Raw genomic sequence first — 24,994 nt, 5'->3', positions numbered from 1 at the left:
TTGAGCACAAAGAAAGCTTAAAAGATTAGGAAGAAAGCAGGTCACTGCACTCCTGGAAGATCATTTTTAAGAAGTGGGATTTTATTTTGAGGTCAATGGAGAGTCACCGGAAAGCTCAGTCACAGTGATATCCTTGGCAGTTGATTGCCTGACAAGGACTGTGGACAATCAAAAGCAGAAGCTGAGGCGATGGTGGCGAACCAGGCCAAGGATGGTGTGGATGAAACTCACTGATGTCCGTGCAGAGGAGAAAGGCACACAGAGTCACAGCTCCAAGATAAAGTGTACCGGCACAGCAAAGCACACCAATGGCTGATTCTAAAGGCAGGACAGAGAAAACACTCAAGAATGACTGCTCTGCTGTCTTTGGTAACTACACTGACCATGGCACAAGTTACAAGGAAGGAAAAAGTTTGTGGGGCCATAGTGATAGATAAAAATGTACAATTCTGTATGTGCCATTTTATGCTTTTGATAGTTATTAATCAATTGAATAAAGATGTTCAGTGAATATATTATTTAAAGTTAACTAAAAATCTCAGCATAAAGATGAGAGAAAATAGTGCTGACTAGATCCTGGCCTCTCCAAAGTTGGCATGAAGGAGAGGAAGCAAATCAACGCTAAGACCCATCACCAAAGTCTAATGATTGCCATAGCCCCAACTTTTTCCCTCCTTGTAAGTGACATGCAACCTAGCTAAGCTAGTTGGCCAGGGCAGAACATGAGCAGTCGTTCCTCACTGTCACTTCTTCCCTCTTTCTTCCCATGGAAACTTCTAAAGAGATCTTGTCAGAGAAGAAGAAGAAGAAGAAGAAGAAGAAGAAGAAGAAGAAGAAGAAGAAGAGGAAGAGGAAGAGGAAGAGGAAGAGGAAGAGGAAGAGGAAGAGGAAGAGGAAGAGGAAGAAGAAGAAGAAGAAGAAGAAGAAGAAGAAGAAGAAGAAGAAGAAGAAGAAGAAGAAGAAAGAATGCTGAGAAATACGGCCACGGGGTATATGGCAAGTCTCAAAATGGAGCAAATGATGGGGCATGGGGTCAAGTAAAAGGCAAGTCTCTCTTTTTTTTTTAAAGAAAAATAAGATAAGAGTCATATTATTTACAGTTTCAAGCATATTCTATACATAACTATAGTCAAACACTGACAAATCATTTTTTAATTCTATCAGAATGTATCTTTCATTCTTCTGGCATATTGTTTGTAAACTTTGCAAATGGTTTTGTAGATCTTTCACTATCCATATGTCTAGACATATCATCATTTAGGTTTTAACCGACATTTTTTTTTATCTTTTCTTACATGTAGAACTCATGCTATTCTATTCTGTCATGGACTTAAGGACATTCCTGAGCAATGTTGACACTTCAAACTTAAGAATTTGATAGAATCTAAGAGCTCACCCTTCGCAGATAGAATGAAAATCCAAAAGCTCTTTTTGCCCAAAAGCTCTCTTTTTTGGTACTATGGGAATTGGTTGACCTTTGAGAAATCTGTGCACAGAAAAAAAAAAATGCATCACTTACTATACTGTGGTAAATGCCTGGTTGGAGTGGTTTCTCTCCTTGGCCAGACAACTGAAGTGGTTCTGGTTTTTAGCTGGTATGGGGCTTTTCTGTGCGGAACCCATGCATCCCCTATTTGCTTATTTCTGCTTTTATAATTTGTCCTAAGATTTCAACGAACCACATACAATAAAACGACTTTCCTTAACCCCAATCAAAAAACTGTCAAAGTTTTATTATTCTACCTTTTAGACATTTTAAGATTGTTTGGGTTTTTAAAGATAGTTGTGACTCTCCAACTCAGCCAGGGCTACACAGCGAGATCTTGCGGCCAAACATGATGTTTTTAACATCTTAGAAATATTTCATACACTATGAAAAATAAGCAGGTTTTACAGCTGGTAACTTTCCTTCACACAGCAGAGAGGACTGTGCAACCCTTCCTCACTGAATCCCTGCCTTCCCCATAACAGCTTCCAATGCTTTCCCTTTCCATCTTTTGCCTTTGAATTATCTACCTGCTCCTCACATGCTAAGCCTTTCTTCCAGGGTACCAGGAGGTCTTCGTGCCAAGCTAATGGAAGGTTGGAAGGAACACAGTCACCCAGCTCTTTTGGCTAAAGTGGCCCTGAGTGACCTGTCGCCTGTCTACATAGTCCTAGAAGATATTAGTTCAACATCTGATTAGCCTGTGGGCTTGATCTCTCCAGAATTATAAAAATTATAAGATACAGAGGGAAACCACGTTTGAGCCCCACTACGGAGTAGAGTCTGAACAAAGCAAACCACAAGAACGATGGGAACTATCATTTGTGCTTTTTTTTTTTTTATGAATTCTAAGAGCCAACATGAGGGCTCACACGTGGGGACAACCTTCGGTTCTGCTTCCTTTGGCTCACAGAAATAGTTACCAATTCTGAATGCCTTGTCCACATGGAACACAGGGAATCGGTATTAAAGGAGAATTAGAGGTGCTTTGGCACTGGCCGCAAGGGTGAGTGTAGGGCCTTGCAGCTGCACAGCTGCTCCTTCCCGACCACAGGGGTGGCTCAGCCAGGGCTCCACGGCGAGATCTGGACCTTGCCCAGATTGATCTTGATCTTTCCGTGTGCCCAGATTTCCTCCCATGCCTTCTCACACCTTGTTACCTGCACTCACATCGTAAGCATCAGATTTAGGACCCTGCAAACAAAATCTCTATCCCCAAGCACCCTTTTATAAGTACTTGGCAGTCTTGCCAAAATGGCCAAGAAATCTTTTTTTAATTCCTGCCCGTCCATCAGGGATTCTGGCTGTGAGCTCAGCTTTCCCATCAACTATCCACAAAATGCACAATTTGACCCTCTGTGTTCTGTCTGTCCAGACATCTGGGAAACCTGGAAGCAAGACAGGAAGGGAGGGAGCATGACAGAAAGGGGGGGCGGAGAACATAGCCAACTCTGCACCCACCACGCTCCTCACGTCCCTCCCGCACTCCTGGCTATCTTCTTGAGCTGCAAAGGTATAGCTGACAAGCTTCTCCCAGGAGAATGGGCCGTTTCAAAGACTCAGAAATGCTTTGAAAAGGTAAAGACAGGGGTTGCTAGCATGATTACATTTCATAGCTGGTAAAATGGGGTACAGCACAAAGCCTTAAACAAGACAGATCTTCTCAAATGCTCTCTGCACACGACACCATCCGAACCCGTGCTGCTTCTCCACAAGGTGTTTCCCAAGACTTTCCTTCCCTGGTGCAAAGAATGATGGGAGGAGACTGTCAGGCAACACAAAACCTCTGATCCCTATCCCAAGACAACACAGTCATTCGTGCCTTGTGGAAATACGCAGCCAAAGCCACGAACTCCAGCACATCCCAGATCACTCCAAAGCTGAGTGAGCACAAATCGAGGCAATGTTCTGAGACTTATAAAATCATCTACAGAAGACAAGCTATTACGTCATTATCACATTTAAAATAGAAAGTGGGACACCAACCACCCACACCCACATATACCGCACCCACCACACCACACACATACACACACACACCCCACACATTCCACACTACACCACAAACACACACACGCCCCACACCACACACACACCACACCATACACACATTCCACACTACACTGCAAACATACACACACCACACACACACATTCCACACTACACCGCAAACATATACTCACCACACACACACCACATACACACTAAACACACTACATACATACATACATACACACATACACACAACCCCCACACGCCCCATTCCACACACACACCCCACACCACACACACACCACACCATACACACATACACACATTCCACACTACACCACAAACATACACACACCACACACACTATACACACCACATCCACACATCCTACACCATACCACACACATACACACATACACACAACCCCCACACGCCCCACACCACACACACATCCCAAGCTACACACACAGGACACACACACACACATACACTGTACCACACACCCCATTATACACACCACAAGAAACACACACACCACTCAACACCATGCATATACCATGTACACACACACACACACACACACACAAGTCACTGGAACACCAGCCCAGACGGAAAATTAATTTCTGGCAAAACAAACAAACACTGCAGTTTATGAGGCTGACCTCAGGTGCATGAGTATACTTACTTCTTCCTGCAGGTTTTTTTTTTTTATCTACAAAGTCCCCTGGGAGATCAAGGATGTGGACAACTTATTGCACGTATTTAATCTATTGGAGAATTCTTCCCAGGTTGAGAATAGAGCTAACTGATATGACGGTGGCCTCCATGGGTCACTTAATGATCAACAGACGGTGAAAGAGTTTTCTAGAATTATATAATGAATCTAGGGTGAAATGGGAATTGGCAGATACAAACTTGATCTGTGCAACTTTTCCAGACTGTGTCAAGAGGTGCAGCTGTCAATCTTGAGGCAAAAATAAAAAAATAAAAAAGGAGAGCACACATCTGAAACTCAGATCAGGGAAGGCAGCAAGCTGGAACACAGAGGAACTTGAATTTTTCTTCTCCCACTAGTTTATCCTTCATTTCTTCTGGCCTCCCTTCTTCCAGCCCCCTCACTCTTAGACAATGCTTGAATGCTTAGCTCTTATCAGAGGAAATGGCTTATGTACAAATGTAGCAAACAGGCAGGATGCCTATGAATTCAAGCCTGGAACTCCATCCTGGGCCACACTGACCCGGAGACAAGTTCTTCCCCAGCAGCACAAGCCAAGGGCTCACATAGTCATGGAGCTGTTGTGTAACCACTGACGTACCACCCTGCATGATTCAGGAAGGCAGAAGTAGACACAGTGCGTAGAAATGAAAGGTACGCAGATTAAAGCTAACATATTCAATCTCTTCCAATACAGCGGCATTTGGCCGCATTTCCTGTGAATGTGGTTATCACACTCAAACAGATCTGGAAACACTCTTTAAGAGAACAGTGGAAGCTAGGCCTGTCTCGCATAGGAAAGAGACAGTGGAAGCAAGAGGCCTGTGATTTCATGACATCCTCTGAGTAGTTCTCCATGGGACATGCAGCCATCCATGTGATGAGGGCCTCCTGGCACATGACTTAGGAAGAAAGAACACCTCCTCACCCTAGTCCGTAGTACAGGCTGAGTCTGTGTGGATTCAGATAAAAACCAACCTGTAAGTGATCTAAAGATAAGAAAAGAATTAGAAAAAGGAAAGACAAAAGATAGAGAGGCCAGAACCTTCCAGATAAGATCTAATATGAAGAAAGAAAGCTGTTCTCATAGAGTATGGGGAGTTAACTTAAAGGCAGTTCATACTTGACTTACATTGACTTAACTCAGTAAGCACTACTTCTATTGAAAATGTGTGATTTAAGATTTTCTATTTCTTGATAAAGAAAAGGAAAATGAGAGAACATTATCTTCCCTGCTCAATGGGTCCACCCTACATAGGCCTGGACAACAGAAGGATGAATGAGCCACCGCTACATCGTGTCCTGCTGATGGTGCCTTGAGTTTTTGAGACGGTTGTTCCTTGAATCAAGAGCTTGCTGTTTGGACCAGATTTGCTGGCTAGAAAGCTCCTGGTAGCTATCTCTACCCACCCCAGTACCGGGGTTACTGACACTATACTTGGCTTTTCTATAGGTACCAGGGATCTGAATGCAGGTTTTTATAACTTTGAACTGGAGCTGGCAAAGATGGATACACGGATCAATTAATAAACTCTGAGAGGGACTGGAAGGGTGGTTGCACATTTAAGTGTTGGTACACCTCTTGCGGAGGACCCAGTCTGGCTTCCATGATGTAAGGGTAGTTCACAACTACCTGTAACACTAGCTCCAGGGTATTCAATCTCTAGATGCTGTGGGCACCTGCACAGACCCACACACAAATACACACATCTACACATAATTCAAAAATTAAATACTTAAAAAGAAAGAAGGTCCAGAAGTGGGAGTAGTCTTTTGTTTCAAGAAGAGTTTGGCTCTCGGAAGGAAGACTGATCACTCAGAAAGAAAAAAGAGAATGACGCCATAGGCCCTCGTGTGGGTAAAGTCGTGAAGAAATGGCCAAGAAATCTAACAAAAACAAAACACAAAACAAAAACCAAGCTCTGGGTTCAATGAGATACTATCTCAAAAACTAACGAAGGAAGAAAGGAAGAGAGGAAGACAGCACATTGGCTTGTGACTTCTACATACACAAGCAGGGTTAACATGACTTCACACATGTGTGCATAACACACACACACACACACACACACACACACACACAGAAGAATGGAAGACTTTCTACCCCACTGCTGTAAAATGTGCCAGTGCTTCCTGTCAGCCTGTCAGGCTGGTTATGATTATACAAGTGCTGTCCTCTCAGAAGTCTGCGAGTCCCTGTCATTTAAAATGATAATCACAACGTAAAGTTAACATGTGGGAATCAAGGCTATTCTTGCTCTCAGGGCTCATGTGCCCCGGCTGACCACACAACTTCCTTAGCATTGAGAGGCTTATTCTCATCAGGTTGCTGCTTTGGTCTTTCCTTCTTTGGAACCCCCTAAGTAAAGTCATAAGTAGCCATGCAATTTAGTAGAGCAAACAAAGCCAGTCTGTTTGGTGTGTGTGCGCGCCCTGCAATTCAGCCTGCTATTTTCCCTTTCTTGAGAAGATGGTAGTTAAAAGTAACATGAAGTTAGCATCGCCAGTGTCATCCACAAAGCCATTTCCCATGGTCCCATGCCACAGATATGACTCTGCTCTGGGATCAAGCACACATCAGACTTTAAGAAGTGACTGACATAACCGGCTCATTCATGCTATACTTTCAGAAGGCCAACTCAGAATGGAGAGAGTAGACGCATGTGGAAATTTGCGTAGTGCTATGGCTTGGGTGCGGTTTGTTCCAAATGGTACATGAACTGAAAGTCTGGTCACTAAGGGGATGTTTAAGCGGGGAGGGTTTTCTGGCAGAGATTAGTAAGTCCCACAGGAGTGTTATTTTAAAAGAGCCTGCCTGGCCTGCTCCCTGGCTTCCTGTCTTGCCCTGAAAAATCTCTCAAACACACTCTCACCATCATGCCATCAACAAAGTGACACAACCATGGGGAACCCTTATCAGAGATGACACTGGAATGCTTATTTGGTCTTCAAAACCATGTGCTAAGTAAATTGTATGTGCTTGTCTTTAAATGTGACAAAAATTTTATTAAGTACTTACTGATTAAGGAAATAAAAGCATTATATTAGAAGGAGAAAAAGACAAGATCTCCTGAGTAAATTGGGTGTGTGTGTGGAGAGTCACAGGAAAGGGTAGAAAGAGAAAGGGGAGGAAGGGAGGGAAACAGGAAAAATGTATAGCTCAATAAAAATAATTTAAAAAAAAAAGCAGTCAGGAAAATTTAAAAAAGGAAAAAAAAGGAAAAACAGCTATATTTATTTACTTATTTTAAGGCAGAATCATACTATGTATCCAAGGCTGTCCTCGAAATCATGATCCTCCTGCCTCAGCTTCCTACGTGCTCAGATTATCAGGCATGTCCAAACTGAGTGAAAACAGAAGTTTTAAAGTAGAAAGCCGACCCTAACAACGGAGTTAAAATCAATGTCTACAATAGAACAAGCGAGCATCCTGAGCCTTCCTAGATGGTGCAGAGAAAGAGGCATCTGCACCCAGCACCATGGGGCCAAAAGCATTCCTATGGAACTTGAATCTGATGAAAGGAGACAGAGTCCTACATTGGAGCACCGGACTGAAATCCCAAGGTCCAAATCAGGAGCAGAAGGAGAGAGAGCACGAGCAAGGAACTCAGGACCGGAGGGGTGCACCCACACACAGAGACAATGGGGATGTTCTATCAGGAACGCACCAAGGCCGGCTGGACTGGGTCTAAAAAAGCATGGGATAAAACCGGACTCGCTGAACATAGCGGACAATGAGGACTGCTGAGAAGTCAAGAACAATGGCACTGGGTTTTGATCCTACTGCACGTACTGGCTTTGTGGGAGCCAAGCTGTTTGGATGCTTACCTTACTAGACCTGGATGGAGGTGGGAGGTCCTTGGACTTCCCACAGGGCAGGGAACCCTGACTGCTCTTCAGGCTGATGAGGGAGGGGAACTTGACTGGGGGAGGGGGAGGGAAATGGGAGGTGGTGGCAGGGAGGAGGCAGAAATCTTAAATAAATAAATAAATAAATAAGGAGAGCACAGCCGACATAAAATGTACTGCATTATGCTATTGGCGTATACCCTTCTAAAGCAGAGAAAGCTGAAGAGTGTAACAGAGTTAAGAGGACTTGGGAGATATGACACCTCAAGGTGATCCTGGACCACAGAAAAAAGCAGCGGGAATGTAAAGTCTGTATATTAGATAGCAACACCGAGTCAATGTTGATATCCAGACTTCCATTATTGCATTTATGATTACAGTGTAGAATACCCTCATGTTTAATGAATGCATAGTGGAGGTATTTGTTTACTTATTTAACGCTGTTGGGAGAAAAAAAAAAAAACACAGACCTCAGGAAGGAATGTATTTGTAACTCGGTCTGCAAATATCCACGTGTATGTGTATGAATGTGCACGTATGTCGACAGATAAGAAGAGAAGGGAGAGTGGAAAGCATGGGGCATCTGGAAAGCTATGTTTACAGCTTCATGCTAAATTTTAAAAAGGTTGGTGAGTTTTGTTTTGTTTGTTTAGTTAACTTTGAAGAGAAAAAAAATTGCCAATTGAGTCTAAGCTTGTTGAGGGGGTTGGAGGGGGCAAACAATGCCTTCTATCTCCTTTCCCCATGAACCCCAACCCTAAGAAGCACCAGCCTATCCTGAGGGTCCCTGAAAGCTTCTCTGGGAGACACCAACAGATATCCGGGAGCCTGACATGGGGCTGGAGATACTGAGGCTCAGGAAATAGTCAGCGAACCAACGGGCAACAGAAACACAATGGAAAGGGTAGGGAACCCCACTTTTGAGGTGGTATGAGTGGCAGTCATGGGCAGAATTGCAGGGGTGGAGACTCAGGCCTAGCCCTACTCTTGGTTATTCCTTTAACTGAGGAAGAGAAGAATGGCACAGCTGCCTCTGGGCTGACTTAACTGGCCTTGCACCCCTGGACTGGGGGAGAAGGGTGGCATTCAGAAACCCAGGATCCAAGGTTTCTGCTAGATCATACACAAACTATTTCATACACAGAGATAAGAAAAGCATGATGCCTAAGACAACATTAAGAATGGGAATTGCTCCTTATTTGGTAAATCCTTCCTCAGGTAAACAAAGTCTCGTCACATTCCGTTCCTAATTCTCAAGCCAACTTTTCAAACGCATGTGGACTTTGCACATGAGGTTTGAAAGAAAATTCATGCTAATTGCCAAAGTTCAAGAGAGTTGCTTAACAGACGAAAGAACCGTGACTTTGCTTTTAAAATGTAGCAAATTCAAACTGTCCCAACATACTACTTTTCTAGAAAAATAGTCTAAATAGAAATAAATATGTACATATTATCCACAAGCCACTGTATGTCCCTAAGCCACACAAAAGGAAGAGCCTGAAAGAAATGTGATTTTTCTAATGACCCGAGATATAATTTCAGTCAAGAACACCGTGCTATAATATTCTAAGGTAACATTTCAAAGAAAAATTAAACAAAGTGTGGTGATTTGATAAAAAATGCTCCCCATAGATGCACAGGGAGTGGCACTATTGCAATGTGCGGCCTTATTGGACTAGGTGTGGCCTTGTTTAAGGAAGTGCGTCAGTAAGGAGTGGGCCTTGGGGTTTCAAATGCTGAAGTCAAGCCCAGTGTCACTCTCTCTCTTCTTGCTGCCAGCCTGTCTGGATATAGAACTTGCAGCTCTCTCTCCAGCATTAGGTCTGCCTGCATGCTCCCATGTTTCACACCATGAAGATAGTGAACTAAACCTCTAAACTGTAAGCCAGCTCCAACTAAATGCTTTCTTTCCTAAGAGTTACCATGGTCATGGCGTCTCTTCATAGCTGCAAAAACCTTGAAAGAGACACGGAGTAAACCATGGCCCATAACAGAAGGTAAGACTCCAAACCACACACCGAATTGCACAAAAATTCACATAAGAGCATTTTTAACAAGGAATGTAATTTTCCAAGCGCCTCTACCTGAGGCTGTTATGCTTGCTGGTAGGGGCCTGATTCTCAATCTATTTGAGAATGAGTTCTATGGCAGACCAAAATCATAATGGAGGGGAAGAGGCGAAATAACCTAAGCATTGAATTATATACCAGGAACCCACAAAGGGCCTAAGGCAAGTTGGCAGAGCTGCCTCTCCTTCTCCGTTATTTAGCACGTCTGGGACAGCTAATTCTACGGAGGTCAGTTCCTGCCTCCTACTTAATTAATAAAGACAGCTATTTAACTTGATGTCAGTGTTTTGGTTGTCTTCTCTTAGTTTGTACCCAATATTTCTCAGTTCCCACATCTCATGCCAAACCACCTCATGTCATCACATGGGAGACCTGTATTTGTCACTACTTCCTGCTAGGGTCTCCCAGGAGAACACTGCTATACAGCTCAAAAAGGACCAGGTGCAAGAAAGATATTAGACGACCCTCCTAAAAGTGGGAGCTGGCTTTTGCTCCTAAGGGTTCAAGCATGCTTTCTCTCCCAGACACGGTCTGCTTTAAGACTATCCATGCCAAAGAAAACAGCAAGTCTTACTGTAAGCCAATTTTGACTTAAGAGTACTAGCAGGGAGAAGTCACCCATGGAGCTCACAGGACCTCAAGCTGCATGCAAATGAGAGATGACATGTTCTTCCTTTAGACACGTTTAATTGATCTGTGTTCTCAAGCGGCAGCCTCTCGCCATCCTGCACAAAAGCTCCTATCTAGGGCTAACCCTGAGCTGCTCCACACGTGGGATGCCAGTGGCGGGTCAATAAAAATCTAGCCATTGAATAGCGTTGCCTGAGAGCAGATACTGAACTAAAGGATACTGTGACAGATTAGAAACAGGAGCCTCGGGCTCGGTCACGGGCTCCTTGTGTTATCACCAATGAAAAATGCAGGAGCATGACTTCTTGGTCCCCATCCAATTGGTTTTCCTTACCTTTGGTTCCATGGAGATGAAACTGTGGGTTCCTCTGCTCGAGAGAACAGACCTTTTAAAGGTCCTACTATGGTAGAAGTGATAGTAGTCCTTCAGTGCACCAATCTGCAGAGACAGGCGGGGGAAAGCACAGGGGAACATGTTAATGTCTGAGGACAGCCTGCTTCCTTGTTTTTCATTAAAGTAAGAACACAAAACAAAAAGGCCCATAAATTATGCAGCCGCCTGATATACTTAAATGTCACTTGAACCTTGGTGGTCACTTTTCAAAAGAAGGACACCCGATATGAAATATGAGTGTCCTTCAGGCAGTGACTTCAGAACTAAAGATTCTATTGGGGCAGTTAGCTTCTCCATATCGCCTGTTTAATGTTTAATTTATATGCAGCATTTTAAGTAATGCTATATCAATCTATATCCAAATGTGGGGAAGAGGGAAAAAGTCAAATAGCTCTCTAGTTATAAAAACACATTGCATTCTGTTTGCCGAGAGACGGACAGTGAAGGGCATTGATGGGTTATTTACACAGTTAATTTGAAACATGTCTTACGCAGCTGATTATTCTCAGAGATAGCAGCACTACTTAGATCGGGAGACAGGAGGCGCAGCCCTCAAGTGAAGCAGTAACTTCTAGAACAATCTTTGAGTTCAGCTTTTGGGGATAAATGCTTTGATCTACTTTACTTTATTCTCGTCTCTTAACATGATTTCATTTTCTTTTTATTCTTTCTCAGTTAAAACCAGTAGGTATGAAAGTATGCCCAGCCCACTTTGATAAAGAAATGAAGAAAACATTCAACAACTGTGTTCTCGTAGCGAAGGGGTTGGTAAAGTGCTTGACACATAACATGAGGACATGTATCTGGAGTCCCAGCACCAAAGTACAAGCGAGGTGGCATATACATATATATGTATGTGTATATATATATACACATACATATATATGTATATATATGTATATATGTGTGTGTGTGTGTGTGTGTGTGTGTGTGTGTGTGTATGTATGTATAACCCAGCTGCTCAGGAAAGGAATGCAGAGACAGGAGGATCCCTGAGACCTGCTGGCCAACTAGGCAGCTAATCTAGCTGATCAGCGAACTCCAGGTTCCCTAAGAGACCCTGTCTCAAATAAAGTGGAGATGGACACAGAAGACTCACTGAAGACACTTGGCTTGCAAGCTCAGCTACTGGAATTTGATACCTAGAACCCACATAATGGTGAAAGAAAAGAAATAAGTCTGCAAATTTGTCCTCTGGTATCCCTACACACACTGTGACACACAAGGATTCCTCACCCCCTACATACAATCACACATGAATAAATTTGAAGTACAGAACAATCGAGGAAGGTCGATTCTGACATCTTTGCATACCTATATGCATGTGTGCAAACGCACCCGCACCCACATATGCATACATGCTGTGGATCACCCAGCCACACAGGCAAAGCTCGTGCCTCATGCCTCATTTCAGCTGACACCCCAGCTGAACAGCATGTACTCTTGAGCCTGTGTTTTCTTTTCTGGAAAATTGGATTTTGGGCTAGTTAATTTCTAAGACCACTGCAGCGCTCATATTCCATTCTTTAACAGTGACACTTTCCTTGCTTCAGGCAAATACAATAAATGTCTAATTCTCTAGACACTCGTGGCTCTGCACTGGAGGAATGACCACTGTGAGGATGTTGTCCAGCTGGTACAATGTAGACCTTGGGCTTTCTTAATTAAAACGTCATTGGCCCAGGTTATTTTTTTTTTCATTATAAACTGTGGTTCTAAGGTTGGTGTCCTTGTCATGTCCCTACCACATGTTCGGTGTCACTTTGACATTGTCTCCTTTTGGAACTTGGGACATCGTGCTATCATTAAAACTCAAGAGAAAGTCCAAACCCTCACAATTTTGATTCAAGTGGAAAAGGCCCTGACCGATGCAGATGACTCAAAGCTAAGTGAAATATACTGCCAAGGACATCCCAGGGAGTCCTCCATCTCAGCGGTCCTGAGCAAGAGGAGCAGGAAGAGGTCACGGGTCAAAGCCCCACTTCCGGGCCTACCCGGGAAATGTTGAAGTTTTAAGGTTCAAATTCAAGAGTGACTACATAATTTTCTAAACAAAAGTCTTAAGCTCTTTATTACACATAGCTTATGAAGTTCTCCTTAAGTAAATATAGTAGTTTGGTGGAAAGAACACATATTTCCTCGGGAAGAACCCTGAAGAACTGACCATAAGCAGGCATAGTGCAGACGCGAAGATCAGGAGTTCAAGTCAGCCTTGGGCACATGGTGAATTCAAGGAGAGCCTGGGCTACATGAGACCCGATCACAAAACCACTCCCATACAAAGAAACTCTGTGGTACAGGAAATGGCTGGATTCAACCAAATCATTAAGCGCCAACTGGGGGTGGAATTCATCCTGAGGACGCATTCAAACCTACCGAGACCTTTCCAGTGTAGACCGAAATCCCAGGCTAAACCAACAGATGAGAAGTTGTCAACTGGATCCCCTGTCTCAACTTCAGTTGATTTTGGACCTTGGATGAATCACTCAGCCTCTTTGAGTGTTAGTTTGCTCAGTAGAAAACTGAGAAGTTCACAGGAGGCACTGGAGGCAGACACTGGTCATCAAAGTAAACAGGCTTAGGGGGAGCTAAGGAGATGGGTTCAGTGCGGAAAGAACTTCTCAGGAAAGCATAAGAACCTGAGTTCAAATCCCACAAAGGCAGCCGCTGTAGTACATATCTGTAATTCTAGCACCTCCACAGTGAGAAGAACTGCAGAGACAAGAGAACCCCCAGAAGCTCCTGGGTCAGATAGAATAGCATACACAGCAGTGCACAAGAGAACCTGCCTCAAGCCAGGGTTGTCCGCTGAGGTCCCACATGTACTGAGGCACACACGTGTGCACACATGCATGCGGTTTTAAAGAGACTATTTACGGCTTGGTGTGGAATAAGTGTTAGAACATGAGGTGTCTAGTCCAGTCACTGCTTGGCACGCCATCACTGTTGGAAACCTACTAGCTTCCCCTCTCTCAGTGTTTCTAGTTCATCTTTCATCCCTCGTTCCTTGTCAGGATTACTTCTGGCCCACACTGTTATTAGCTCTTCACTTCCCAGCCCTCATTGGCAAAAACTAAGAGATGATGGCACAGTGCTGTAGGCATGTCGGCAGCAAGGGTGGTTCTACCAGATTGGTCAAAAGTATAAGATGAGATGCCATTTGAGGATGCATCTAACCGTGGACCCCACCTATGTCTACGGGTCTTTTCTGCAGATAGTCACCTATAGACAGCTGTCAGAGTAAACTCTGCAAACGTTCAAAACACCCAGCTGTCAACAAGAGGTCATTAATTCTATACACATAAAAATAATTCCAACTCCAGATACAGTGAGTTAAGAATTAAGAAAGGTACACACCCTAGGTAACTATTATGTGGCCCAATTATTGCAAAGAGGAAAAAGGAAGGATTTATAGTTGTATATAGTTGTAGGAGTATTTTAAGATAAAATTAAAAAAAACAAGAGGAACCTTCCTTTCATTGTTTATGCATGTAGGTTTTTATTACGATTTTTAAAACTCATTAAAAATAAAAAAGAAGTAGAGAAGCTTCTTTGAGAGGTGGACAAGGGTTGATGAAGAAACTCATAATGGTACAAGTCCAGAGAGGAAGGATCTGTGGAGTGCACAGCTACAGATGGGCAGTCTTTATCATCTCCAATTCTCTCAAAGCTCAGGCACCATCGCAGAAGAGGAGATAGAAAATTCCAAGAGCCAGAGGTCAGGAAAGACCAGAACAAATCACTGTCTTCCAGGGAAAAAAAAGCTTTCCTAGTAAACTCACAGGAGCCGTTGCCCAAGATTAAGCCAGGCCACATTCCAGCATGAAAGGGAAAGACATGCCCAAGCTCCGCCTCTTAGTGGGGAGTTATTAGGAAGTCAGTTTCTCTAAGAGTCTGGTCATCCGCTGGATGGCCCCATGTATGTGAAAATACGAGCAGCATAAATTTGATTATTGGTTGGTTATTTTAAAAAACAACAACAAAAAAAGAGGTCACAAAACTGGGAGGAGTAAGGGGAGTAGGGTTGGATCTAGGAAGAGGTGGGAAGAGGGAGTCCAGGTGAATATGATCAAAATACATTCAAAATACATTGTATATATGTATGAAATTCTCAGAGAATAAAAATATATGCATTTTAATTAAAAAACTGAAATAACATACACATATATTCCAGTCATTTTTCCAGAGCATATACACTCTTTAAGTTCCATGTAGACAGTACAAAGGCTACTTCTACCCAGGCCACCAAACCATGCAGCCATAAGCAATATTGTTCCTCTTGGGGGATTCTGAGTCTACAAAGCTGGGCAGTGGTGCACTGTAACTTTTTTGGTTCACGCCTCATTTACTAAAAGCTGAAGTTTTGTCACGCATCTTGTTCCTCTCCTACATATTATCATATTTAGCTTAATTCCCAAGAGTCTGGAAGCTAAATATCATTAGTCCTAATTGACCAATGGAAGACCCCAGGGTTCAAGAATACCCAAACACATACTGCTGGGATTAAGTGTGATGAGCTTGGGAAAGATCCACTAACATCAGGGTGAGCTTCGTTTGGTTCTGTCATGGACTCTGTGAATGGCCTTCCTAAGTGCACAGCTAAGATGCTAAGCACTCCTTATGCAGCAAGTCACCAGACCTGGTACAGATTGTACCGGCCAGACATGAAATAAAATCAAGCATTACCAGGGCTGTTCTTGAAGGACCTGCTCACTGTGGTGGAGGTCTTAGCATCTGCTTCCTAATTGCCCGAGCATTTTCTGGAATATTATGGGTAATAGCAGTTTGTTTTATTCTGCATGTTTGTTTTGCCATACTTGTTTTGGTAAGCCGGCAAGAAACTGCAGAGCGTCTAAGAGTTGTACCTGTGGTGACAATACAGAATAGCTTCCTAATCCCTTCCCTTTCTGATGGCGGACCAGGGTATGACTTTGAAAATCCAAGGCAATACTGAAAGCTTGACTCTTGTTTCTACTCTCTTGTTTTGTCTTGTTTTTGTTTTTATTTTTGTTTTTTTCCAAGATAGGGTTTCTCTTTGTAACAGTCCTGGCAATCCTGGAACTCACTTTGTAGACCAGGCTGTTCTTTAATTCACCGAGATCTGCCTTCCCGTGTCTCCTAGGAGCTGGGATTAAAGGCGTGGACCACCACCGCCAGGCTTGTTTCCACTCTATTTATTAACATAAACATCTTCCAAATTAGTGAACCATAGAATCTATTCTTTGTAGTAGGTGCCTCTGACAACTCTGAACTGGACAGACAGGAACTTCTTTAAAACTAGCTATGCATTTACACAGTCAGTTCAGAGATGCTCTACTGCATAGCTCCAGAGCCACGGGCTATTGACAAAAATGAGCCACGAGCTCCTGGATGACCCGCCATGTCCACCTTGCCATCGTGCAGATGAATGGGTGCTTCCGATCTTCTCATGCAACGGTACCACTTGTACGCCTCCAATACTTTTTATATCAGATGATACTAGAATGATCCTTACAAATGCAACCTGGATGCTAGGCTTCATCATACCCCTGCCTAAAGTCCTTTCATGGCTTTTTTGGTCCTTAAATAATAATAGCTATACATAATACTCTTTTATGAATTTGTTTCTAAAAGCCAATCAGAATAGGAGGCTCACAGTAAGCACACTTACACAGGAATGGTTGGTTACACTTTGGCTAACTCACTGAATGAATATACTCAGGGCTGCAGGATCTGGCCTGGCTCCCCTCTGCAGGCTCACCTTCTCCCCATTTCCTGGATTCCAGCCATGCTGGCCACCAACCTTCAGTTCCATGACTAAGCCATGGGTGCTGACACCTCTACCAACAGCACCCTCACTACCTCCATTTTCTCACACTCAAACCCTATTTCTCATCCTTTATCCCACGCCTCAAATGAGGTCACAGCTCCATTGTATCATCAGGGAATCCTACCTGGAGTTTAACCCTGATTGGCACAAGTATCAGTCTAGAACCGGCACCCCATCTGCCTGCATGCTCCACGGAGGTTGCAACGTGTCTGTTTGCAGCTCAACACAAAGAGGATCACAGAAGAACTTGCGGAAGGATCTAACACCACAGTCATTGAATTGCGAAAATCACATCCAATAGAGCGCCATATGGTTTAATCTCTAGTAGGTCTTAGCCGACTGAGGCTGATTTCAACAAAAATGGTTTCATTTGGCCATAACTGGAGTACCAGTTCTGCCAAGGTCATGTGATTGCGACAACTGTGGGTTGAAATGCTGTTGTTTGCAAACCCGCAGCAGAGGGAACTGAGTGCATTGATCCAACTACTTTGTCTCATCTAAATAAAGCAATCCATCGCTTTCCAAGAAAAAATGCCTACATATATAAGCATATTTATTTCTCATTTATTAATATGGATGTCCCTTATTGGCATGAATTGTGTCTTTTATATTCTTTCAATAGGACTGAGCCTGCTGAGGGCATTTAATAAACATTAAGAAGAAAAATGTTGTAACACGTTGAGAGTTTTTTTAAAAAAAAAACATGAAAGCAAAAACAGTAACATCTATAAACAAGTTTCCATCTAGGTCCTTCGGGGCAATGTAAAACAAAAGATGACTCTGTTTATGTCACGTAAGAGTAACAGGGACCAAAACAGGGGACATTATATAATTGATGCAGGGACACTATAAATTTATCAGGAACAAATGAGATACATCAGGGCCCAACCACGCACACCACTGTGTAAAGGAGAAAGAGGAATGGCCTTGGCCCTGGACGCTCATGTTCTGCACAGCTGTCCACATTGTTTTCTGCCTAGCAACCAACTCTGCTAAGATGAATTTCATCCTTTGTTCCTAACTCTCTCAAGCCTTTGAAAGTGTTGCCTTTAGTCACAGCCTCTCAGAATTTTCTTATAACTATACTATCTATAACAAAGCATATTCTGGGGAAAGGTTTTCCAAACTATTTAAAAATAAGGTGTGAATGACTGACTATAGAACTCAGTGTCTTGGTTTCTCCAGGCACATCTGAATGTATGAATGGAAGTATAAATGAAGCAAAATAAATGAGTCCATTTATTTATAATTGTCTAAGCTTTTCCTGACAGCTTCCCCATGTCCCTGACGTGGGGAAGATACGGCGAATGGGCAGTGTTGGGCCCTACTTACATGGTGGCTTGGCTCCTGGCAAAGAGCTGTGTGCTCTTCCACAGATCACCAGCCACCAATACACCCATCCATACTCACTGTGAAAACCTATCGGCACAGCATCTCCCTACGGATGGTTTTTATTTCTGCAGAAGAAGCCCTCACCTTGCAGAAGCCTGCCCAGGCCTAATACATGCTTTACATGTGACAAACTGGACAGTGCCAGGCAAACCAGGGCAGGCAGTCACCCAGTTAGAAGCAACTTGATAAACCTATCATTTCTCCTGGGCTACCTGTCTGCCTGGTTTTTGTTCTTATCTCTTCAGTTAATAGACTTCTCCAAATTCTCCATTTCCTTTTTGAAAAGTAATTTATTATACCTCTGTCCCACAAATTAAACTCCTAAAATGGGCAAACATATAAAATCTATTAATGTAATCCACTATATAAACAAACTGAAAGAAAAAAAAACAAGACATGTTCATCTCATTAGATGCTGAAAACACCTTTGAAAAATTCAACACTCCTTTATGATAAGAGTCTTGAAGAGAACAGGGATACAAGGAACATACCTAAGAATAATAAAGGCAATATACAGCAAACAAAAAGCCATCATCAAGCTAAATAGAGAGAAACTCAAAGTGATCCCACTGAATTCAGGAACAAGACAAAGTTGTCCACTCTCTCCGTATCTATTCAATATAGTTCTTGAGGTTCTAGCTAGAGCAATAAGACAATAAAAGGAGATCAAGGGAATACAAATCGGAAAGAAGTCAAACTCTCACTATTTGCTGATGATATGATCGTATACATAAGTGATCCCAAAAATTCTACCAAGGAACTCCTACAGCTGATAAACACTTGCAGTAAACAGGATACAAGATTAACTAAAAAAAAATTAGTAGCCCTCCTTTATAAATGGGCTGAAAAAAAATCAGAGAAACATCACCCTTCACAATACCCACAAGTAACTCTAACCAAACAAGTGGAAGACTTGTATGACAAAAACTTTAAAACCGTGAAGAAAGAAATTGAAGAAGACATCAGAAAATGGAAAGATCTCCCATGCTCTTGGGTAGGTAGAATTAACATAGTAAAAATGGCAATTTTACCAAAAGCAACCTACAGATTCAATGCAATGCCCATCAAAATCCCCCCAAAAAATTCTTCACAGACCTCGAAAGAACAATGCTCAACTTCATATGAAAATACAAAAACACAAGATAGCCATAACAATCCTGTACAACAAAGGAACTTCTGGAGGCATCACAATCCCTGACTTCAAACTCTACTACAGAGCTACAGTACTGAAAACAGCCTGGTATTGGCATAAAAACAGACAGGAGGACCAATGGAATCTAATCAAAGACCTGGATATCAACCCAGATACCTACAAACATCTGATTTTTGACAAATAAGCAAAAAAATATAAAATGGAAAAAAGAAACCATATTCAACAAATGGTGCTGGCATAACTAAATATCAACATGTTGAAGAATGAAAATAGATCCATATCTATCACCATGCACAATACTCAAGTTCAAATGGATCAAAGACCTCAACATAAAGCCAAACACACTGAACCTTATAGAAGAGAAAGTGGGAAGTACACCTGAATGCATGGGCACAGAAGACCACTTTCCAAATATAACCCCAGCAGCAAAGACACTGAGAGCAACAATTAATAAATGGGACCTCCTGAAACTGAGAAGCTTCTATAAAGCAAAGGATATGGTCAATAAGACAAACAGCAACCTATAGAATGGGAAAAGATCTTCACTAACCCTACATGAGACAGAGGGCTAATCTACAAAATATACAAAATATTCAAGAAACTTGACATCAAAAGGATAAATAAGCCAATAAAAAATGGGGTATAGACCTAAACAGGGAACTCTCAACAGATGAATCTAAAATGGCAGGAAGACACTTAAGGAAATGCTCAACATCCTTAGTTATCAGAGAAATGCAAAACAAAACAACTCTGAGATTCCATCTTACACCTGTAAGAATGGCCAAGATCAAAAACACTGATGACAGATTATACTGGAGAGGATGTGGGATAAGGGGAATGCTCCTCCATTGCTGATGGGAGTGCAAACTTGTACACCCACTTTGGAAATCAGTGTAGTGATTTCTCAGAAAATTAGAAAACAACCTACCTCAAGACCCAGCAGTACCACTGTTGGATATATACCCAAAGGATGCTCAATCATACCATAAGTAATGTGCTCAACTATGTTCATAGCAGCATTGTTTGTCATAGCCAGAACCTGGAAACAAGCTAGATGCACCTCAACCAAAGAATGGATTTAAAAAAGTGGTATATTTACACAATGAAGTACTACATAGTAGTAAAAATAAAGATATCTTGAAATTTGCATACAAATGAGTGTATCTAGAAAAAACATATTTAGTAAGGTAACCCAGAACTAGAAAGACAAATATAATATGTACTCACTCATAAGTGGCTTCTAGACATAAAGCAAAGAAAAAAAAAAGACAATCAACAGTCCACAACCCCAGAGAACCTAAGAGACAACAAAGAGGACCCTAAGAGAGATATACATGGATCTACATAGTAAGGAGAAAAAGACAAGATCTCTTGAGTAAGTTTGGAGTATGGGGGTCATAGGAGAGAGTAAAAGGGGAGGGGGAGGAAAGGAGGGAAGCAGAGTAAAATGTATAGCTCAATAAAAACAATAATAAAAAAAGAAAACAAAAACCTAGTAACAGCGGTCACATCTCTACTGTAGGAAAGGTTACCCCTGTATTGACAATTTTCATAATGCAATATCATGTGCAAACATCTGACATGATCACTTTACCACTAACATCCCTGTAATCACCAAAGTCTGCCTTGATATTGCTTAACTGTTTACTTACCCCCTCAGTTAGTGACTTCTGTATGTCACTAAGCCAAATAATACTGCCAGCAAAGCTGCTAAAGTAGCTGAAAGTACTGGGTCAGCATGCAGGGACACACCGAGATCCAGTGAGTCCTAGCATTGCAACAGAACACAGCAGTAGTTATCAGTCCTCCAGATTAGGAGCGTGACTAGAGCCAAGCAGTCAAGAGCCTGGGCCCGAACAACCTACTTCCAAATGTACTCCCTTAACTACTCAAAAAGATGTGGGCAATAACATTTTTTGCAGATGAACCAAACTTGCCATCATTATGATGAGTGCACGTGTAATGTCCTCCAAAGGCTCAGATGCTCAGACATCTGGTCTTTACCATGTAGCACAGCTTTGAGAAAATTACCACAGGTAAAAGAGAGTAATGTGAGCAGATTTCAAAGGATATACTCTAGCCCCACTTCCAGCAGAATAATGTTCGATGATGCACTAGGAGAATGCCCTGCAGTGTTACCACTGCCTCCAAAACAACCAAGGCCAGGCAGCAGGCCTTCAGTGCTGTAACAAACTGAAATCTCCTAACCCGTGAGCCTAAATAAAGCCCGGCCTCTTTAGTGTACTTCCAGTGAGGAATCTGGTTACAGCAATGAGCAAAGTAACTGATAAAGAAACCTAAGAGTTACATAGAAACCAGGCACAGGGGTGCATGTTTTTAATCCAGCACTTGGGAGGCAGAAACAGGCAGGTCTCTCTGAGTTTGAGGCCAGCCTGCTCTACACAATGAATTCCAGGATAACCAGAATTACACAGTGAGACTGTATCTTTAAAAAAAAACAAAGAGCAGTGTTGCCAAGTGGTTCCTAGACCCTGGGAGAATTTCTGGTAGCACATGGGGGAAGATTGCCAGCACATGCCCATTTCTACTGCTGTCCCAGGAAGCTTATATTAGTGTCTGAAACCCAGTTCACAGATGCTAGTATGCTGCGCAACAGCACACAAATATCTTTCTCTGACCTTTATTTCATGTCCACTGTTCAAATTTCTTGTGATTTCTCTCTCAGTTCCTTCAGGTTGAAGCTGAGCATTTGAGCTCCTTCAGAGAAGGACACTGGAGCGAAAAATAAATTCAGACCTACACCATTACAGTATTTAAAAAAAAAAAAAAAAACCTCGGGATGCTCAAGGGAAGATGTGCACTCCCAATGATTTTAGATATGTAATCTCTCTCTCTAAGATAAGCACGTATATAGCAGGCTAAATAACAGGTGTTCAAAACATCTGTGTCTTAATCCTTGGAACCTGGGGAAAGATGCTAATAGGCTAAGAAAACTATATATATATATATATATATATATATATGCTATAAATCTTGATCTTGAGATGGGAAGGTTTTTTTTTTTTATGGACTTTCTGGTAGCTTACCACTATCACAAGAATCCTTATAAAGGAAAAGGAGCCAGGCCATGTCTGTAATCCCAGCAATTGAGAGGTGGAGGCAGGAGATCCAGAGGTGAAAAGCCATCTTGAGCTACACAAATCTGATGATAGTTTGACGTATTGTGAGATCCTGTCTCAAAAGAACACAAGGAGAGGTATGAGCAGCGGTGTGGGAGGTCCTTCTATCTATGTGTAGCTTTTATTGGTTAATGAATAAAGAAACTTCCTTGGCCTGTTGATAAGGCAGAACTTAGGTAGGCAGGGAAAACTGAACTGAATGCTGGGAGAAGAAAGGCGGAGTCAGAAAGATGCCATGGATCCACAGCCAGAGATAGACAAGCTGAAACTTTGCTCGTAGCCCAGATGGTGATACACAGATGAATAGAAATGGGTTAAATTAAGATGTAAGAGTTAGCCAATAAGAAGTTAGAGCTAATGGGCCAAGCAGTGATTTAATTAATACAATTTCTGTGTGGTTATTTCAGTTCTGGGTGGCCGGGAGAGGTCAGCAAAGTAGTAAGGGAAGAAATGTGATAAAAATATAAAATAAAGTCAGGGAGAAAAAGATAATGCTTACAGAACAAGAAGTTTGAGAATTTGAACTTCGTGGATGGTAGAAGGGGCCTCAAGACAGGAGACGAAGGGACCCTCAGAAGCTAGAAAGGCATGGAAGGGGAGTCTCATGTGAAACCTCTGAAAGGAACACATGTCCCCTGACACCTGCTTGCAGTTAGAACTTCTGTCTGGAAAGATGGTAATAACATTGCATCACTCAAACCCACTACCTTGTGGCAATTTGTTACTGCAATAACAGACGGCAGATGTAAAGTTGAAGCAGAGCCCCTTCGATGCCCATAGACAGCAAAGGAGCCCAAGCAGATGTGATCTTTTTTGTTCTTCGTAGCTTTCAGGACTCCCTGGGTATTTGGTTATCAGTTTCCAAGTAGCTGTGGCAATACAGTTATGAGCTTAATCACGGCCAGGTGTTTTGTCCTGGGCTTTAGCATCATCTTGTTTCATCTCCAAATAAGCAGAATCTCAAAGTAGGTACCTTTCCTGGAGTAACGGACTAGAAATGGCTTTTCGTTTTTCCCTAGTTCAGGGGGGCCTCAAACTCTCTCTGTAGCTTGAGGATGACCCTGAACTTCTGATCTTCCTGCCTGCTGGGATTCTGAACCCAGTTTATGCAGTGCTGGGGATTAAGTCCAAGGCTTCCTGTATAGGAGGTAAGTACTCTACCAAATGCCCTACAATCCAGCTCCTATGAATGATGCAAAACCATCACACAACAAAGACATTAGGACAGCTGGTACTTACTGAAGGATTCCCTGCACTGCATCTACTTTCTCCGGCTCCAGAGCCCAGAAAAGGATAAGAACTGTTCTAACGTTGTAGACAATGAAATTGAGCTTAAGTCAAGGAGAGATTAAGTAACATGGCCAAAGGACGAAGTATCTATGCAAGGCTGTGAATGCCAGGTCAATCCGACTTTAAAATCTAATATTTCCTAATCAGAGCACTTTGATTTTTGACCCAGGGTGACCACAAACTCCCTTCATACCCAAAGGATGACCTTGAATTTCTTGCCTCCTCCTCTCAAGAACTGGGGTTACAGTGAGCACTACCACACCCAGTTTATGAGGTGCTGGAGATCAAACCCAGAACGTCATGCATGCTAGGCAAACACTCTACTGAGCCACATGCCAAGTCCTAGCACTCTGATTGTAGCTGACAGTTATTCGCGGGGTTTTGGGAAGCTGCACCCATCTCCGCAGACATGCTCATCCCATCCCAGCTCCTTTTACCCTCACTAGCCAGAAGGAGGTTTCATGACTTTGTCCCCAAGCTGCCCGTAGGAAGAACCTAAGCCCTCATAATCCATCGTGAAAGCAGGCTAACAAATATAAACATCAAGCCTGTACACACAAGAAACACATAACAATTCTCACCAAGGAAACCAAGACAATTAGAAGCAGCAGTTTTTCCAAGTTCAAGGGAGCAATCTACAGTTTGTTCTAGCACATACAAATGATGTGCTTTATTTCCCCAAAGCACAGAATCTTGGAGCTAGGAAAGCCCTCAGTGGCCCAGTTTGCTTTCTATTGCTGTGATAAACACCATGACCAAAACCAGCTTAGGAAGGAAAGGGTTTATTTCATCTTACAACTCCAGGTCACACTCCATCACTGAGGGAAGTCAAGGCAGGAACTCAAGGAACCTGGAGTCATGAAATTAAAGCAGAGAGCATGGAGGAGCATTGCTTACTGGCTTGCATGCTATAGCTCATTCAGCTACCTTCTATACAATCCAGGACCACTTGCCCAGACATGGCACCATCCATAGTGGGCTAGGCCCTCTGACATCAACCATTAATCAAGAAGATGCTCTACAGACATGCCCATAGGCCAACTTACAGAGCAATTCTCCAGTTGAGGTTTCTTCT

The 24,994-nt window shown here is 42.6% G+C and overlaps 1 protein-coding gene across 2 annotated transcripts in view; it reads right to left on the bottom strand.

Annotated features, from left to right (window-relative positions):
* The window catches only part of Pcsk5 (proprotein convertase subtilisin/kexin type 5), a 429,292-nt gene that overhangs the window by 368,854 nt on the left and 35,444 nt on the right, over nt 1–24,994 (bottom strand). For both annotated transcript variants that reach the window (XM_041661614.1, XM_041661613.1), the window contains exon 2: nt 11,076–11,180. In XM_041661614.1, coding sequence (XP_041517548.1) covers nt 11,076–11,180 — 105 coding nt within the window. The remainder of the gene's footprint in view (nt 1–11,075; nt 11,181–24,994) is intronic.

The sequence above is a fragment of the Microtus oregoni genome, unplaced genomic scaffold, assembly GCF_018167655.1.
Source record: "Microtus oregoni isolate MIOR12 unplaced genomic scaffold, Mior012 000012F_ref0000307, whole genome shotgun sequence".
In the NCBI taxonomy this organism is placed as follows: domain Eukaryota; kingdom Metazoa; phylum Chordata; class Mammalia; order Rodentia; family Cricetidae; genus Microtus; species Microtus oregoni.
The sequence above is the reverse complement of the archived record's forward strand: the minus strand, read 5'-3'. Positions and strand labels throughout refer to the sequence as shown.